This window comes from Rhipicephalus sanguineus, chromosome 1 (assembly GCF_013339695.2).
Source record: "Rhipicephalus sanguineus isolate Rsan-2018 chromosome 1, BIME_Rsan_1.4, whole genome shotgun sequence".
NCBI lineage: Eukaryota > Metazoa > Arthropoda > Arachnida > Ixodida > Ixodidae > Rhipicephalus > Rhipicephalus sanguineus.
The window spans coordinates 318,073,510-318,092,460 of NC_051176.1; the positions used below are offsets into that span (position 1 = coordinate 318,073,510).

At 46.9% G+C, this 18,951-nt stretch overlaps 1 protein-coding gene across 1 annotated transcript in view; it reads right to left on the minus strand.

The window, feature by feature from the left end:
* The window catches only part of LOC119383626 (QRFP-like peptide receptor), a 258,219-nt gene extending 239,650 nt beyond the window's left edge, over positions 1 to 18,569 (minus strand). Inside the window, exon 1 of the mRNA XM_049413154.1 lies at positions 18,287 to 18,569. Within this exon, the coding sequence (XP_049269111.1) occupies positions 18,287 to 18,569 (283 nt within the window). The remainder of the gene's footprint in view (positions 1 to 18,286) is intronic.
* Between the last annotated feature and the right edge of the window lie 382 nt (positions 18,570 to 18,951).

Below are 18,951 nucleotides of genomic sequence, written 5' to 3' on the forward strand. Positions count from 1 at the left end.
GTTACGCCGCGGGAGTAACGTGAACTACGAAGTGGTCCCTGACACAACATCGCAGGCATGGACCAGAACACAACCGAGCCCAGATGTAGTTCATGTTGTGCGCTGGAAACCGCACATTGCGCGTTCGTAGCTGTTTTTTTTTATCGTTCACTTGTCTTTGTTTACGTTTTTCATTTATATTTGTGAACTCACGTTCTTTATTTTGCTCTTTCACTTCATCTGGGTTTTCTATTTCCTTTACTTTTCTTTCCACGCGCCTCTATTGTAGCATCGAGGCGATGCTATGTCTTCTTTTTCTTCGGAAGGGGGGAAAATGCCAGCTGCATGTAATGGGTCGAGGGCAAGAGCGGCTCTCGCCCTAGAAAGAAAGGAGACCACGCGCTTCTTCTTCTCCGCTCGAGTGCCAGCCCCCGCGCTTTTCAGGAGCCAGCTACTCGTTGGTTTATTAAAGGACCCTAGTACGTCTAAAGTCTCATGGCAATATGTAACTGTTCCAAGGGTACACAGCGCCCTTTAGAAACTTTCAGCTAATGAAAGGAAAAAGGCCACTACGTGTCGTCTGCAATATGATTCACTGCTGATAGACAACGTACGCTATATATATATGTGCTAAGTGAAGCGGGCAAATATCTCAGCCTCATGGGACTTGACTCCGTCCTGATACAAATTTTTCGCTAGAAAATTTGTTGTATGCTTAACAAAATTCAAGACTCGTGACCTCGTTGCGTGCTATCATCTTCTGTAATATGCGTAACGGAAACTTGGCTTAATGAGCATATCTTAGATTCTGAGACTTTACCACCAGGTTACAGCGTCCTGAGGAAAGATAGATGTGGCCCCCGTGGTTGCGGAGTCGCGCTCTTTGTGAAACAAGATATTGAATTTACTGTACTTCCTGATGTCGCCAACTGTGAATCTGGATGGTGTAAAATTAGGACCTGTCTTCTCACTTTGCCTATTGCAGCTGTTTACCATCCCCCTCATACGGGTTCTGGCGTCTTCTCTGATCTTATGGATTATATAACTGAGCAAAAACTAAACTGTTGCAAAATGTTAATCACTGGTAACTTCAATACCCCTGCCATAGACTGGCAGACGATATCAGCAATGGCCATCACAAGACCACTTGCGATTACTTCATTGAGATAGCTGTCTCTTCTGATCTGACGCAAATTATCTCTTCTGTAACCCACGAAAATGCAACTGTACATCTTGTTGTTGTTAATGAGCACCTTAGACCATATGGTTACCATTGTGATATTGTCGAAGGCATATCGGACCACAAGGATGTCATAGTTGATTTTAATTAGTGACTGTACCTAATCTTCCTTTACATCGGACTGTTTTGAACTTTGAGCATGCTGATAACAACTCCACAATCGAGATGCTTGCATCCTTCTTTGATGAGTTTTTAAGCAGTCCCCGCCATTACCCCGTTGATGAGTTAGTGAACCCTTTTTATACAGTTGTTAATCAATGTATTACTGATTATAGCCCAACTAGGTGAATAAAGTGCAATTCCAAGCATCATTGGTACACCCGTGAGATTGTACACTTGAAACCAATTGACTGCTCTAGGTATCACGCGTCTCCGAAAACAACCCAATGCTGCCAATCCAATGAAATCTTCCTCGTTAACTACACTCAAAAGTAGTTTAAAAACTGGTATGTCAAGTGCGAAAAGTTTCTATTGTAAAAACCGGCAGATTCCACGCGTTGTGAGAATCTGTTTCATACAAAGCAGTCAGTGAGCACTTCTATGCTGTATTTTGTGGCTTTGGGCCAAGCGTTACGAGGTGGATTGGCGTGTTTTTGTAAGTGTAGTACCTGTGTGCACATCGTGGGCTTACCAGGCACGTCTACAACACTGGCGTTTCAAGGGTAACTTATGGTGCGACGTAACGTTAGCCCTCGCGTTAGAGTATATACATACGTGAGTATTATCGCAACCTAGTGCTCTTTATGGTGCAATCATGTGAATATTATACGTAACTTTCGTTAATGTATTCCTCCGGGGTCGAGCAATGCTTCGATATAGCTTGCTGAATCGTAGGCATACAAATGTAATGTTTATTAGACTGCTATAAAAGCGGAGCCAGCACTGGAATCACAGCCGTTAATCTGATATGACGCCTGTATCGTAGCAGTACATATGTAGTGTTTATTGCTTTCTTGTAAAATTAGATAGCTAGCACCACAACCACAACTGACGTTGCACCGACATTACGCCTGCATAGGCTGTTTTTCCAAACCGGTTTATATACCTGGCGTGGCTCTGTGGAAGAATACCTGATTACCACGCAGAATGCTTGGGTTCGATTCCTGCTAGGATCCCAATTTTTATTATTTCCATTCGCTGGGTCAACGCTGCCGATGTCGGTTTTAACACGAAAGTGTTTTATGCCGGGCTCCACCACGGCTCCACTGACGCATTTCCGTCATATATATGACGTTGCAAAATATAAAGACTAACATATGGCAAAGAAAAAACTATAGAAATAGTTCCTCTCGATCGCCAGCTCGCAGTGCGAAACGACTCCGCCACAGACGGCATGTTCCCTGCTACGCTAACGGCGAGCTATTTATCTACACCATTTGCCGGTGGCGATACTCAGAGATCGGCGGTACAGCGTGTTTTCGTTATCACTAGCGAGATGCCGCGAAGGGCTCGTAGAGCGCGCTTTAAAAGTCACCCCGTTCACCGTCACCGCGTTTAAAAGTCACAGGGCGTGGTCGCGCGTGCGGGCGCCCTCGTTATCTCGTGATGAGATCACGTGATCTCGGTGGTTTGTACGTCTTGCGCTCTGCCTGCAAGTTTCCGTTGAGAGCACGAACGTCACCTCGCTCACTGCAGCGGCCGCTTTTGCGAAAGGAGCGTGCTGCTCACACAGAAATAAGTTACAACAACGATTGTTCGCGCTCATCCTGTGTATGTTCGTTCCGCGCGTCCTTTCGGCTTGAGCAGCGCATTGCAAGTTTCGAGCGGCTTGCCGTTCTTCGCGTAACATTACAACGTGATGCTGTAGCATTCATTCCTTCGCGCTTGGGGCGAAAGAATGCCCAACAAACGCTCAACTACGTCTGTGAAGACACGTTTCACTTTCGTGTTATACCGATTCCCATGACAGAGGGATCAGCCACGTTTTTTTCTTAACGCTCTCGCATATAAATTGCCAATGTTTGTTCTTGCCGTTCCTGGTTAGGTATAACTGTCAATCACCTGTGGCGCATACTCGTACACCGCGGCCCGTGGTAAACGGGTATGACCCACACGTGTCTATAGAGGAAAGGGTTTGACGACGTACACGACATTTTCATGTTATTCATGTCATGACCCGACAGTCATATTCGTCAAATCCTCTTACACTCCCACGTCAATTTTGGTTTACACCAAGTTAAGGAGGCGATCACGAGAGCACCCTAGCTTAGGCGGCTAGGTAGATAAATACGTAGATAGAAACGCTGAAAGTGCCAAAGATTCGCTAAGAAATGCTTCGCATTTCATAATACTTTGTCGTCGTTCATAAAAGACAAGCCATCAAAGTTCTGAAAAGCCATCAGTCCACCAAGTCCTCATTTCTTATTTCTGATAAACCATGCTCGGGTAATCTTAGCATTATTGAAGCACTTAACCACTAATTTAAATCGGTGCGATGATGAGCGCCCCCCACATTTTGCACTAACTCTTCGCCACCACCTTTTCCTAGCATGCTAATCACTCCTGCTGGCGTATGTAACCTTATGCTCAAAATTGACACAACGAAAAGCATAGGGCCAGATAACATACCCAATATGTTTTTGAGGCTTTATTCGGAATGGACTTCTCAGTATTTATCCGTCATTTTTTCAAGGTCTCTTGAATCATCTGCTGCTCTGTTACTCTGTAAATCTGCCGGGGTTGTCCCCATACATAGCTAATGTGTAACTATAGGCCTTTTTTGTTAATATCAACATCTTGTAAATTACTGGAACACATCATTCATAAATATATCATCGAGTACTTTTCTAAACTGTGGGAATCGACCGCGCCCTCCCCGTTGGCGCCTCGTTCCCCAACTGGCGCGTGTGTTGGCCCCGCGCGGCTCGAGCGCCGGGCACCGCCGTTAATTGGCAGTGTGGCCGGTGTGGCGACAACGGCGGCGGCGCCAGGCCTTTTTGCTTGGTGCGAGCTGCGCGTTGGTCTGCCCCGCAAGAGCCACGTGTTCGGACATGCCCGGTGCATACTCGCGCCACCACGTGACCACGCTAGCTTACGTCACTGCCAACACCTGCCCTCATTGGCTGCCAGTGACAACCCCCTTCCCCCTTAAGCTCGCTTCTGTCTGGCGCGGGCTCGCGGGCTTGCCCGCGGCAGATGCTATCAGGCTGGCACGAGAGGTTGACGCGCTGCTCTAGCAGGCGGCTTCTCGTTCGTGTGCTCGACTGCTGCCCTTTGTGTGATAGTCGTAGCGCCGCTGACAAGCGTACTCGATCGGTCTTGCGGAGTTCCCCTTACGGCCTGCAAGCCCGTGACTGTCGTACTGTGCTGCATCTTGGGTTAATAAACCCGTGTTGTTTGTTGACATCCTGCCTCGAGTGCCTTTTCTGCGCCGTGCTGGAGTGTCGACGAACCCGGCCGTAGCGTCTTTGTTCGCTGCGGCAGTGGAGAACGTCGCGTCCCATCCCGGTCGCCTCATAGGGTAAGCTTTGCGCTAAACCTCTCTCCACAGAACATAATATTCTCTCGCATAATCAACGGGGCTTCCGTTCCGGCTTTTCAACGGTAACGCCACGACTAGAGTCCTCCCATGGTATTGCATCCACACTTAATGTTAGAAGACAACTTGATGCCATTTCCACGGTAAAGCTTTTGACACAGGATGTCATAATAAACTTCTCATTAAACTCAGGTAAATAATTCAGACCCTAAACTCACAGACTGGATACAGGACTGCCTAAGCTCAAGAACCGAATTCGTTACATTTAACCATGTTCACTCATCTCAGGTCAGTGTTAGAACTGGTGTACCAGAGGGATCTCTAATGGGTCCATTACTCTTCGTCATCGACATAAATGACGTCCTTGACGTAACTGCTGAGACCTCTGTTAAAATACGACTCTACACTCTAAGAAAAAAAAGAGTCAAAACAGGGTCACGGCCGCGTGACTCTCTTCGGGTGTCCATTTGACCCCTTTTCGAAGGTAAATGAAGAGAAAGAGAGTTAGCATTTCGGCTGGAGTCACGGGACTCTCCTGAAGCGGGTTTCGATTAGCTTCCGTGATGAAGGCGCCGTCGTATACGCCATACGTATCACGCGTTTGCCGTTCGGCGCCGTTCTGGCGCGGTGGCTCGCCTCGGTCGCCGACGGAGCCAGCCGGGCTGGCGCCGCGCCTCGGCCTCCTCTCTCAGTCTGCTCGCTCTCCTGGAATGCGTTGCGTCGGTTGCGTCAGTTGCCTGTCGTGCAGTTTTGTGTTCGAACAAAAATGCGCATCTTCGGTGGCGTTTACTCCAGGCTCCGTGCTCGAAGTCACGCTTGGAGGGCGGATTATGGAACTGCGGACACGGACAACGTGCACCCGTTAACGGTGAGTGTACTGCTTTCGTATGTACTAATTACACAGCTTTAGCTGGGCGTCTGCAGCATCTCTGCGGAAGTTATTTCCAACAGCAGCCTGCGTCCGCGGGGCTGTTGCGGATGCCCAACTAAAGCTGTCAGTTAACGGGTTGACACCGTTATGCGCGTTGCTGTACAAGCTCCCATAAAATGAGCGATGCAAACAATTGTCAAGGGTCATTTTTTGCTGATCGCACATTGTGTCTGCACTGCTAAAGGTGCGAGATGACGTTTGGAGATGCGCTTTAGTATACTTCATAACATTTCCATCAACCTTGAGTGTGCGGCGTGCTTCCGCGCGTGGGAACGTGAAAAAAAAGCCCGTCTACAGAACGCTTAGACGCAATATATTATGGTTTTTATTGGCTTAATGACGGTAGTTTCAGGTGCAGATATACTAGGATGCTTCCAGCACGTACGCGTTAGTCACTTAAGTTGGACACGCCTCGCCGGTAAGCGAAAAAGCTAGAGAGTTTCGACGGCGCGCGTTGTTGCGGCCGCCACCGTGCACTTTTTTCCTTCGTTTCTGTTTGCTGTTTTCGTGGTTTGCCAACATCTGCGATGACGCAATAACAGAATCAAGTGAGTGTACGTGATTGTGGGAGTTATGTGCGCTAAATCTAGCATATGACATGTCTGATCTCGACGTAGACGGCGTCCGCGCGCGCTGGGTGTCCTTCGGGCGCTCGTACTCGAATGTGTTTGCTGAATATTTAAGGATGGGTTACGTTTGTAAAACATGCGGTCAGTAACCGCTCACGGCGTGCCCCTGACTGCCGGAGGATGTGCTTGGGTGTTGGAATATGCTGGCGCAAAGCCGTGCTTATTCTCAAACCAAATTTTCAAGCGATTTCTCAGAAAAAAAAGTGCCTTCATTCGTGCATAGCCAGTCCTCTTGCGAAACAATGTTCCCGCTGCATTTTACGAGAAAATTTGTTTTCATTGGGAAATAAATTATTTCGAACGAAACACTCGTGTCAGATGTGTGTACAGTAACGGTTTGTTGAACAAAGGTTGGTTTTAAATACAAATAAGCAGTGTGTATGTTGTGGTTAATGCCAGAATCCCGGATCACTTCTCCCGCCTCTTCACTCCAGTTGACAGTCACACTCGGGGAAACGAAGGTGTCGCTTGGTCTGACGCCTCACCGCTCGTGATGGAAAAATCAACAGCAGCGTTCGCCCTGTCAACCGAACGAAGCAGTCGGTCCTACATTTCCTTTGATTGGACAAGACGACGTAGGAAAAGAGGGGAGTGGCACCCACGCAAAGGAGCTTAAACCAATTTCCTTTGTTGTTTAAAAGAGGCTCACATGATCTTGTGCTGCAAGTTTGTCGCCAAGTGACGTGTTACAAAAGCTACTATTTGCAAGTTGTGTTTTGCACGATAACTGCAAAACACTTGGTTCCTTACCATGCCTGTTTGCATTTGTTGTTTTGTTGTGAGCCTTCATTATGTCCGTGTGTACTACTTATTGTGTAAATTTTGCAAACTTTTACTGCAATTTCATTTTCTCATCATAATATCACCTTCTGCTTTTCAGATACCGTTTTTATGGTGCTCACGCTGAACAGGAGCGACAGCCTAGCAAGTCACAAGTCTGATGCCTCCAGCCGTCACCACTTTTTGATTTATTCTTAATCATAAGTAATAAAGATTGAAACATGATGCCGATTTCTGCAGTTTCTTTTGTAACATATGACACTATGCACATCAGTCACACATTTTAGTTGGCTATACTCATACAAGCATGTAAATGAGGCATACCTAAACTTCTTAATTGGAAATCACAGACCATCTTTTCGCGCTTTCTATATTATTTTCCTCCGAAAGGTGTGTTGTTTTGACGAGTTTTATTAAAATAATGCTAAAATTGAACTATTCTTCTTTTGCAGTCGGTGGGCAGAACGGCAAGTATTATTGGACTTGCTTAAAGGGCCCCTCACCAGGCCACATAGCAAATTTTAGTTAGACGCTGGAAGTTGTTGCGGGCCGAATAAAGAGCACTATGCCGCAAGAATTTTTCAAATCAGTTCATTACGAGCTGAGAAAAACAATAATTTGTAGCGGCGCGAAACCATGATGCGAGGAGGCGAGTTTCAAACCCTTGCCACTCGCCCCGTGTAGCCTTAGCAAGCCAAGTCCCTTCCCTGCCCTCTTCACTTGACACATACGCATGAACACGTCATGCGCATGCATGGTCACGTGCGCATGACGTGCCCGAGTCAGCCCGAGCACGCGAGCGGCGTTGCACGGCCGCTACCTTTTTTTTTTTATGTAGCGGCCGTGGGCGTTTTGTCGGCGTTCTCTGTGGTGTACTGCCTGTTTCTGCGGGACGGGCATGAAAGTTGAGACACTTGTACGGGCACGAGAGTGGCGATATCATGGGCCAGTGCCGCATTAACGTTTACTTGGACGCGGTAGAATAAATGAGCATAATGAGTGCTCGAACGCGCCAGAACATTACTTTCGTTTCCAGGGCTGGCGTCTGCTCGATGCGCTAACCGCGGGGACACGAACGCATGGGAAAGGGAGACACATTAGCCCCGCATCTCGCTACAATTCACGAAAAAGATTAAAAGAACGCACATATTCCCTTTGTGTGTCTCATTAATTCTCTCAAGTTTTATTAATCTATTCAAGCAGCAAATTACACAAACTACACATGTCCTGTCAAATAATTATCACAGTGTCACGTGCTACTGCTGGCGACGTCAGAGCACAGTCGTCCACGTAGAGGAGCGACGTCACAGCACTACCACCTACGTAGGGCCATTTTCTCATGTACGTCATCCCCTCATTCTCTAAAGCGCGCGCCCGCGAGAGGAAGGGCAAGCAGCGTTCACCTTTAAATTTGACCCATTTCCGCGGCGCGTAGCGTTGCAAATTTTGGCAGACGTGATCGTGAACGCCTAGTGCATGCATTGCGCTCGTTAGCTCAAAATTGTCAAACCTGGTGAGGGGCCCTTTAAAATGAATACTTCACTATTTTCAACAGTAGTCGCGCAAAAGCAGAGCAAGGGTCAAATGAGCAGCTTAAAATAGTTGTGGAGTCGCTTGACGCTTCGGTGTGGGTCACTTGACCCCCTAGGAGTGTTACTGGCAAGAGTCGTCTGACTTCCTATAAGTGGTAACGTGATCCTTCGGATAAGAGTCCTGCTACTCTTCCTAGAGGGTCAGGGAACTCTCCTAGAGCGCGCCGACACTGACCCACCAAGAGAGTCACCTTGACTTTTTAGAGAGAGTCGTATACGTGGCAAGTCAGAACTCTCCGAAAAGAGTCACGCATACGCTTTTTTTTTCTTAGAGTGTATGCCGATGACTGCGTCCTTTATTCTCCTGTGGCTAATCGGCCGCGGCGGCTGCACTTTCGATGGAGGTGAAAATGTTTGAGGCCCGTGTACTTAGATTTAGGTGCACGTTAAAGAACTTCAGGTGGTCGAAATTTCCGGAGCCCTCTACTACGGCGTCTCTCATAATCAAAGGCCAGATTTTTAGGCATTAAAGAAGCGCGTTTTAGACGCCAAAAATAGGCAGACAAAACGACGTTTTAGGCCTCCAACAGCGTAAATATAGGCACAATAAATTCTTACATAAATGCAAATAATTTCAAAGGAAGACGTGCGCGACATATATTTAGAAATGTTACTGTTTAAGGTCCTTTGTCACGCCCGCTTTGCAGAACACGGTCTCTCCGCTTATTCTGTAGCATGGTGGGTCAAGTGTCCACGGACGAATCAACACACACCTCTGTGCTTTTTTTTTCGGCATGGCTGAGAAGGGTAGAGCAGGAGCAGACATCCAGATCGCTAAAATAGCAGAAGGAGGGGATTCTTTCTATTGGCCAGGTCGAATAGCGTAGAACCAGTTTCTCCCCTGGCGGTGAACACTTTAACCCTTTCGCCACTGAATTTTTGGCCAAAAACGATACAAAAATATGGACTTTTTTGTTCGCCGATTTGATTCTATGTGTCTTGAAACAAGTGAAAAACTATTTAAAGGCGCTTTGTTCGCAAGATACAAGCAAAAAATATTTTTTTTTAATATGCAGAGGATTGGCTTCACTGCCCTACACCACGAAAAGTGCCCTAACCTCTCCCGTCTTGGGTGCATAAAATGTCTCTGAAATTTTTAAAAAATGCGCAGGAACAAGGGACCCTTGAAAGAAAGCTTTGGGCGCGTCGGTGTGGGTTTGCTTACACCTATCGGCGTCTACTGCCGATACGTTCGGACGCGGTGTTCGTCCTAATCCGATCATTTAGAAAAAAATATGCTGCTCTGTGCAGTCGCTGCGTCACTCGCAGGAAAACTGAAGTTATTCATTCCACAAAACCTTGGCGAACAAGCTCTTATTTCCATTTTTTTTAAAGCCGCTGCCGGCACGCGCAGCCCAGAGGAGGACGCCGTTTTCCAATTCCAGTTATCAGAATCCAGTCCTTTTTCGACCAAAAGGCATGCTTTGAGCGCGTTTTTTTTTTTTAATTTTTAACTGCGCCATCTGTTGAAGACGAACAGAACTCAGCAATATGAATCGGGATAGCTTAATTTTGCTGCCCGCATACGCTTCTTTGAATGTGGACGAGCCCAGCTCATCTTTGGTTGGAGCGGTACAAACTTTCTGAACAAGCTCAGCTCGTCTTCGGTAGGGAAAGGGTTAAAAAGTAAATTACAAACTAAACAACAGCCGCGTACACCGCACATTTTTTTTTCTTCTTTTGTTCTTCACTCTCCCGTGATGGCTTTCCGCAATTTCGCATTCGCCAACCCTTCGTGCCATGTCAGCGCAGCGGTGTATGCTCGCCGCTGCGTCCCATTTCACTGCTGCTAGCGCTTGTTTCCGGGAGTTGGATGAAACAGAGGACTAGGTTGAACCCCATAAAGTTCCGAACCGTCATTGTTTGCGGTAACATGAATAAAGGGCTCAATGTGCGCCGGGAGGCGAAACTTGAGGTAAATAGTGTTCATATAGGCGCCAGTTCTTGAAAATAGGCATTTATAGGCCCTTATCGGCATATAAGCACGAACGCCAAAAATAGGCATTTATAGGCACTATGAAAACATTAAAAAAGCCCTCCTTAGCCTCTAGTTCGTGCTCATATATCAAAATGGCGCGATAGGACCGTAAGGAACAAAATAGGCATTTGCCTAAAATCCGGTCTCTACTCATAATCATATCGTGGTTTTGGGACGTTAAACCCCAGATATTCTTATTATCCTGTGGCTCAAGATCAGTTAGAGTTAAATGAAGTTTTTAACCGCTTTTTTGAATGAAGTGAAATGTGGCACATGTCACTGAACTTGAAGAAAACATCCTCAATGACTTCCTCAAATAAAAAGCAACCATTAAAATTTACATGTTTTAGTCAGGATCACCAGCTCGCCAGTGTTGACACGTTCAAATATATTGGTGTTACTCTCTCCCCTGATCTGTCACGTTAAGTATATAACCAATATGGCGCTAAGAAAGCTGGATTATCGTAAGAGAAACCTCCGAGACGCAACTCAGAAATGTAAACTAGTGGTATAAAGATCGCTCATAAAGCCTCTACTTGAGTCCGCATCCGTCGTATGCTAACCACATCATGCCAACGTCTCTTCAGAAAAAAACCATTAGATGGAATCGTTATGATCGCCATTTTTCAGCGACATTACATGCTAACAAATTATAGCTAAAACATTTGGCCCACAGACGTACATGTGACCGTCTTGTCCTGCTGCACAAAATTGCTCATAGGGGAACGTTTATCGATGCACCTATTGCTTTTACAAACTCTTCTTCTCGACTCACTAAAGCAAGTCACCACATTAACATAGTTCCTTTGAAATCATCCATTGATTGCTCTAGGTTATCCTTTTTTCCTCATAGTATTGACATTCCGAATGGTTTGGAGTTGTGCAATGATGAATTTGTTGAGCTATTGCCAAACTACGTTCACTCATGAGCTGTGTATAGTTTCCTGATATAGTTACTTTTTTTCAATGTATATACTCTTTTCATATTGTATTTTTAGTGTAGGTATGTACTCACTCCTGCAATATCTTGCTATGCGAGATGGCAGTATACGTAAATGATAATAAAAAAATCTGTCGTTCTGTAGCGTGCGCCTAAATATAAGTACACAGGCCTCAAGCATTTCGCCTCCATCTAAATGCGGCCGCCGCGGCCGGGATTTGATCCCGCGATCTTTTGGTCAGCAGTCGAGCACCATAACCACTTCACCACCATGGCAAGTTTGGTAACGCATGGTAATATTAAATACGAACCATTTCTTATCGAACCTTTGGCACTTGGAACGTTTCTATCTGCGTATCCACCTCTCTATCTATCTAGCCGCCTACGTGTGGGTGCTCTCGTGATCGCCTCCTTAACTCAGTGTAGACCAAAATTGGCATGGAAGGATAAGAGGATTTGACGAATATGACTGTCGGGTCGTGACATCAATAACGTGCAAATCCTGTGGCGTACGTCGTCAAACCCTTTCCTCCAGGCACGTCTGGCACATACCCGTATGCCACGGGTCGTGGTATACCGGTATGCGCCACAAGTGATTGAGATTTTATATGTACCCAGGAACGGCGAGAACAGACATTCGCAATTTAAATGCCAGGGCGCTAAGAAAAACCGACAGTGGCAGCATTGACCCTACGAAAGGAAAGAATAGAAATTAGGATCCCAGCAGAAATCGAACCCAAGCATTCTGCGTAGCAATCAGGTATTCTACCACAGAGCCACGCCAGGTCTATAAATTGGTTTGGAAAAACAGCCTATGCAGACGTAATGTTGGTGTCGACATGAAACCCTTTCCCTCAGTCACGTGTGGCACATACCATGGTGTGCGGGTATGTGCCACAGCTGAGTCACAGTCTCAATCAACGCAGTAAGCGCGAACATACACATCGAATCGAAAAACTAGTGAGGGAGCTGAAAACAGAACTCCTCTGGAAAACGCTCGACTTCCCTCCACTCGTCCATATGGTCCGCCAGAATGACGCAGTGTTCTCTTCATTTCTTATGAGGCTGAGCGATGGCCTCATGCTGACCAGTTATGACGTCAGATGGATTGAGGGCCGCTTTGTGACTCGCGAAGAAGCCGCTGCTAAGTGCCCTGACGGCATACGGCTATACTACATCAATGCGGACGTCGACCGCTATAACGCACGTTGCCTCGACGCTGCGGACAATGTGCTGTCATCCCGCATGCATAGGCGTATCTACCGGGGGCGGGGTGGGGGACAAGGGGGGCGCTAGCCCTCCCACTGAGAAATGTTGCGGGGGCGGAGCCCCCCCCGCTTTCGACGGTGGTTATTGTCGGCTGCAGACTGGGAAACTAACAAGTCAGGCAAGGTTTTACTTGAACGCAGCAATAACGTAATTTTGTAATAAAATTTGTCCTACGGTTCTGCTGTGACGACTGTCCTCCGTGTGTCATGACCACGCACTATAGAGTATACCTGCGGTGCGGGCTGCCTATTCCACGCTTGTGCGTCTTGTGCTCAAGCCTTGCAGAGGAGGCTATCGCTCAGCAGGGGCTCTATAACATTACAGCAATCTGTGATGATTCTATTTTGTTCTGCCTGGCCTGAAATTTAAGTAATCCGCGACGCAAATATGAGCGGAACCAGTAAACGTTTTATAGCCCGATCGAACGCTCTCCTTTTTCAGGAAATTCAGTTTCTTTGAAAACCAATAGCATCGCCACTGCTCCATATTCAAGCTGCGCTGACTTGATCAGTGTGCCGAAGTGTCCAGTATTTTAGCTGTGCCTTGCCAGGACAGCTAAAATAGATTCCCACTTAAGTCTCCGATTAGCCTGCTTCACTTGGCTTATCATATGGTAGCCTGCAGCGATCGTGGCGGCTTGTAACAAGGTAGTGGACTCGAGCACATTGAGAAGACCAGCTTTCAAGTTTCCCCGTTACTTGATCTACCTCATCAGGGAGATGATCAGCGTCCACGGCTTTCTGGACTAAGACGGCTGCCTACCTGGAAAGGATTGTGCCTGTTCCTAATAATGATAATTTCTCTCTCTACCTCTTTATCAGCAGCGATGAGTTCACGGAGAGTTGTACACGCGCAAAAACAGGTCAACATCGTTATACTACAACTGAAAGTATCTATTATACACATATGAATCCATCTCCCCCGCTGCTATAAGCAGCCGCTGCCAATGTGATTGGCGGGCAGCCTTCTTATATTGCGTTCTAAAAGACACACTGTCTGGCTATTCCGAAATAAATGAGTTATTGTTCAGCATAGTAATGTGCTGCTTATTGGGCACACTTCATTTTAACGCCGCGAGTTTTCGCAGACTTGTGACGCCGTGTAACAAGGAGGCGATTTTATGGCACATTGAACATTTTTGACGAATAGCCAAGAACCAATGACAAACAATACGCCGTAGTGAAAATAGTCCATGATAATTATTTTTTACGCAGTCGTGCGTACGTGGTAATTACGTGGTGGATCACTTACACGTCATTTGTTGCGTCGTTTTACGAGCAGGTGCTGTGAGCATGACCCAGAAAATTACTACCAATCATTAACAGCTAACGACCGAAAGAAAGGAAACAATGCGCGGTAGCTTAACGTTATAATCGCGCACATTTTTTCAAGGAAAAGTTGAGAACTCATGTTAAGGCAGGTAGCGCAAAGAGACACGGACACAAGCGAAGAATAAGTGCACAGGACAAGCGCCACCTGACTTGGCGCTTGTCCTGTGCACTTATTCTTCGCTTGTGTCCGTGTCTCTTTGCGCTACCTGCCTTAACATGAGTTCCCACAAACTAGCCCAGTTATCCATTCTCGTAAGAAAAGTTGAGCTTACGCTGTTTACCTAGGCTATTAACTTGGAGGATCCGGAGGGGAGGAGTAAAGGGCCACTTCACCGCTTTTCCGTCCAACCCCCACCCAAATTGGGAAAAATAGGAGGGCAAGGAACGACACCTAGTATATACATTAGTAGTCATTTATAATCTTATAACTGTACACAACCAGCTCAATGTGATTTCCTTAAGTATTAATCGACTGAACTTGAGCTTCTCCTTTAGAAAGACTTTATATTAGAGGGCTCTAACAGTAAAGAAATTGGCACTCGGCTTATCCTGAAGACTTCTGCGAATCACCTTGCTTTGACAGCCACAGGTTTTGTTTATTAAGAATTTAAGGTACTAGAGTAATAGCAGGTTCTTCATACTCATCGTATCTACAACGCCAAACTAAGACTGGCAAGTTTGCTGATGGTATACTCAGATGATCAGGTTAAATTTGGGTGTACTTTTTAAACATCACTGTAATATTTCCAAAATGTTATTAAAGACTGCTGTGTTGTCGCGGTATAGGGCGGCCCAGCCTGCACAACCTTCATTTAAAACAAAGAGTTTTGAAAAGCAAGTCATTTGATCAGCTCTATAAATATAAAAAAGCGCCTCAAATCAAATAGATAGATAGATAGATAGATAGATAGATAGATAGATAGATAGATAGATAGATAGATAGATAGATAGATAGATAGATAGATAGATAGATAGATAGATAGATAGATAGATAGATAGATAGATAGATAGATAGATAGATAGATAGATAGATAGATAGATAGATAGATAGACGGCGGCGGTCATAGTGAGCAATGCCAGCCCCCCCACTCGCAAACGAGTTGGTACGCCACTGCCCGCATGAGACAACATAACTGGCTATAAGAACGCGCAGGTACACAGGGTTGCCCTGACCATGGTGGCGAAGATGAAAGCAGGCGACATTTGTGGCCTGCAGACCTCAATTTGCCTGAGCATCGGCAAGCCGTGCACGATAACGTCCAGCATCGACGTAAGCGGCGGCCTCGTTAATGGAAACATGAGCACTTTGTGGTACATCGAGCGTGACGAACACAGCAAGCTCGTGTGACTGCGGCTTGAATTTCCAACGTCCACGGTAGGCATTGTCGTCCCAGTCAGGGTGAAGCACATCACAACCGCACACCCCTCAACAGAATTGAAATGTGTGACCGTGGTAATGCGAACTACCACAAGCACGATATACGCCAGAAAAATATCTCGTGTAAGAGGACATAGTTCCCCCTTATGCAAGCAAATGCCATAACTATACGCCCAGGTGGTCTATGGATACGATAAGCGCCAACCACTGAAGTTGGTCAGCGTAGCACCTTCCAGGGCTACCAGCCTCGACGCCCTATACATCATCAATGCAAAAGGTGACTTCAGGTTCTGATATGTCGCCGGCTCTATCGAACCAGTCTGTCGACGACATGACGCGGCTAGCAAACAGGTCTCTAGACATTGTCTTGGACTGGGCTACCACCTTCATTCGATGTCACAACTACAACAATCAGGCTAACGCTCGCCGCACTCAACGTAGTCCGTGCACGCGCACGTAGTCTATACACGACCTCGAAAAAGACGCTCTGCTCACAGAAACTGGCGTGTTAGCACTTTCTAAAACCTGGAGCGATGAGCCCACTGTGTCATCCACAGCAAGCGGCTTCGCTGAAGGTGTGACGTCGTGGGCACATATAAGAACGCGGCGATGCGCAACTTCAACGTAGGCCGCATCCCACTTCGCCGGCCGGCAGACACAGAACGCACACAGACAAGCAGCGGAATCGGCAAGGTCTGCGTTGGCACAGCAATTACAATAACACGGACATTCCGCTCGGCGCCATCTACCTGAGAACTCTCACGAACCCATTCCACACATGTACACGGTTTCATGAAACGTGCCTGAAACGTGCGTTCGGTCTCCATCATAACGGACAAGTATAAGCACTACATATCACCTTACCACGCCTGGTGTTGTTAAGACCTGTGTTGCTCTTGGCATCGTTGCGCAACTGTAAACAACTGGTTATAGAGCACATGTGCGACTATTCAACATATATGTGTGCGTATATCATTTCCACATATCTTTAGTGTCATTTCGTAGCGTTTCGCTCAATGTAAAAAAATTAAGCCACAGTCACCTTTCCTCCGCATGCTTCGCATAACATTGATTCCCACGGTACGCGGGATCTGCCGATTTTTTTTGGTGCGGAATCAACAAAAGGACGAAAAAAATTGGCTAAGCTTGCACCAAGCCGCTCAAGGCTTGACACAGCGAAACTGGACGATTTTGAAGACTAATCTGGTTTCTCCTAGGTTGTTTCTAGGCCTTAGCTAGGTGTTGAGGGTTGTGTCTAGGTTGCTTGTAGGTCGTTGCTAGGCTTTAGCTAGGTAATGCTAGGTCGTTTCTACATTGATTCTCAGCGCAGGTGGGTTCGAGTTAAACCACAGACACTCACAGACAAGACATGGATGTCCAACGAGAGACACTCTCGCGCTGAAACCAACCGTTCGCACCTCTCAGATCTACGGGCAGGTCGTCGTTGACGTAGGCCTTCCATCGCTTCGGGGTCTTCTCGCAGCGGCCGTTTCATTTCCCGTTCCCTAGTGTTGGACTAACTGTTGCCTTCTTCCTTTTTAGTGGACCAGTGGTGAGTAGTGGGATTTACCCAATTTCTGTGGCACATACCTGATGGGCCGCACAAACTACGGCTGCCTTAAACAGTTCCGTGGTAAAAAACAAAGGACACATGGATGCGCGCTTGTTCACGTCCCTGCTTTTTTATTCTGCGTTTAATATTCTTAACCATGGCTTACTAAAACCCGACTGACGGCCTGTGGCGAGATGAAGTTGCACAACTAGCCGCCATTGTCACAAAAAGAATGCAATAATAACCATCACTGATGCCGTCACCCGGTTTGCCAGGTCAGGGTTAGTCTATTTTTCGCATCTAACCGAATACAGTGACAGCAGTGTTAAGTGGCCCGCAAGCCACTGCCCTGTTTCAAAAGGGACGCTCCTAATTACCACCCATCCATTCACGCTTTCACAACATCTTTCCTGCCATCGTCAATTTTCCAAAGCACAGACAAATGGTGGCCCCAGATGGTTGAATTACAGCCATATCGAAGGCGCGGGTCGTCCCAACGCATTCCGTTATGCGCACCCAGTCTGTCTAAACAATGGCTTTCAAAGTGGCACGCGTCCTTGTTCCCATTGTGTCAAGGAAGTTAGGGAGTACGGCTTCCCTTCGTCCTAACACAGCACGGTGCTGTGTTAAGCTGTGTTTTACCGATGCAAAAACAACGCCTGCTTCAGGGACTCAAATTTGAACATGCACAATGGTGACATGCCTCGGTTGCGGATTTTTATCAGAAATTCTACCCTGTATACTATGTGATGTCTCAGTTTTCTCGAAATTTTTTAATGCACCACGCTGTGCTCTCGCGTTTTGTCACTTTACAATTTGCGTATCTTCTTCATAACAATGTCTCAGATGTATTTTCAAATTGTTTTACAGTTTCTGCAACGAGAGATGAAATTTGCAGCTAAGCTTGAGCTTGAGCTTTAGTGGTAGCAATAAATCGTTTGTCTTTTAAGTTATTACGGTACTAGTTAATGTAAACGAAATATGGTAGTCATGTAGCTGTTCTAAATATTTCCGTATCAGGCATCAGAAGATGCTCCCTGGATTCCTGGAAATATTCCTGCGCAGAGAGAAGTTTGCAAGCTCGCCGTAATGCAAGCTAAGGCAAAAGGGGTCCGCGCGCGAGAGAACAAGTATTGGCAATCTCCTAGCTTCACAAATCGGTAACGCAACTCACGGGCTGCAGCAGTCAACAAACAATGGTGCACTCACACATTCCATCTCCAAGCAGCCAGACCTCCGGCGGCGAGTGTAGCTCGACCAAGGCGGTAGGCATGCACACTAGAAGCACGAGGAGGTCGGACACGCTCAGGTTGACCAAAAACAGGTTGGTCGAGTTCCGAAGGTCTTTGCTCTTGCACACCACCACTGGAACGAGCACGTTGCCCACAGTGCCCAACACAAGCAGCAGAGCGATAGCCAGCGTCGCTGATGTCCGGATGGAGCGTGGGAACTCCAGCGCGCAGCTGGCGCACGCCCCGCTCGAGTTCAGCATGTCGAATACCGGCGCGCGTTGAGTGCTATGCCGCGCACGCGCTCGCGACACGAGCGCCAACCCGCGGTAGGGGATCAGCTGGAGCGCTTGCCTCAGAGTGCCCACACGTTTGGCGCGAGAGCACGCCAGATGTCGGTCCGTGCTTTCAGCTCATGGGTCCCTCTCATTTTCCCTTCCCTTCATTAAAACTATGCAGCAAAATACCACTTGAACGAACGTCAGTTAAACGAACTATTCAGTTGTACGAACCTTCCGCAGAAAAATATTTTAGCGCTGCAAAGTTGAGGACAAGAAGAAACATTGACAACACAGACGAAGCGCGTCTGTGTTGTCAATGTTTCTTCTTGTCCGCAACTTTGCAGCGCTAAAATATTTTTCTGCA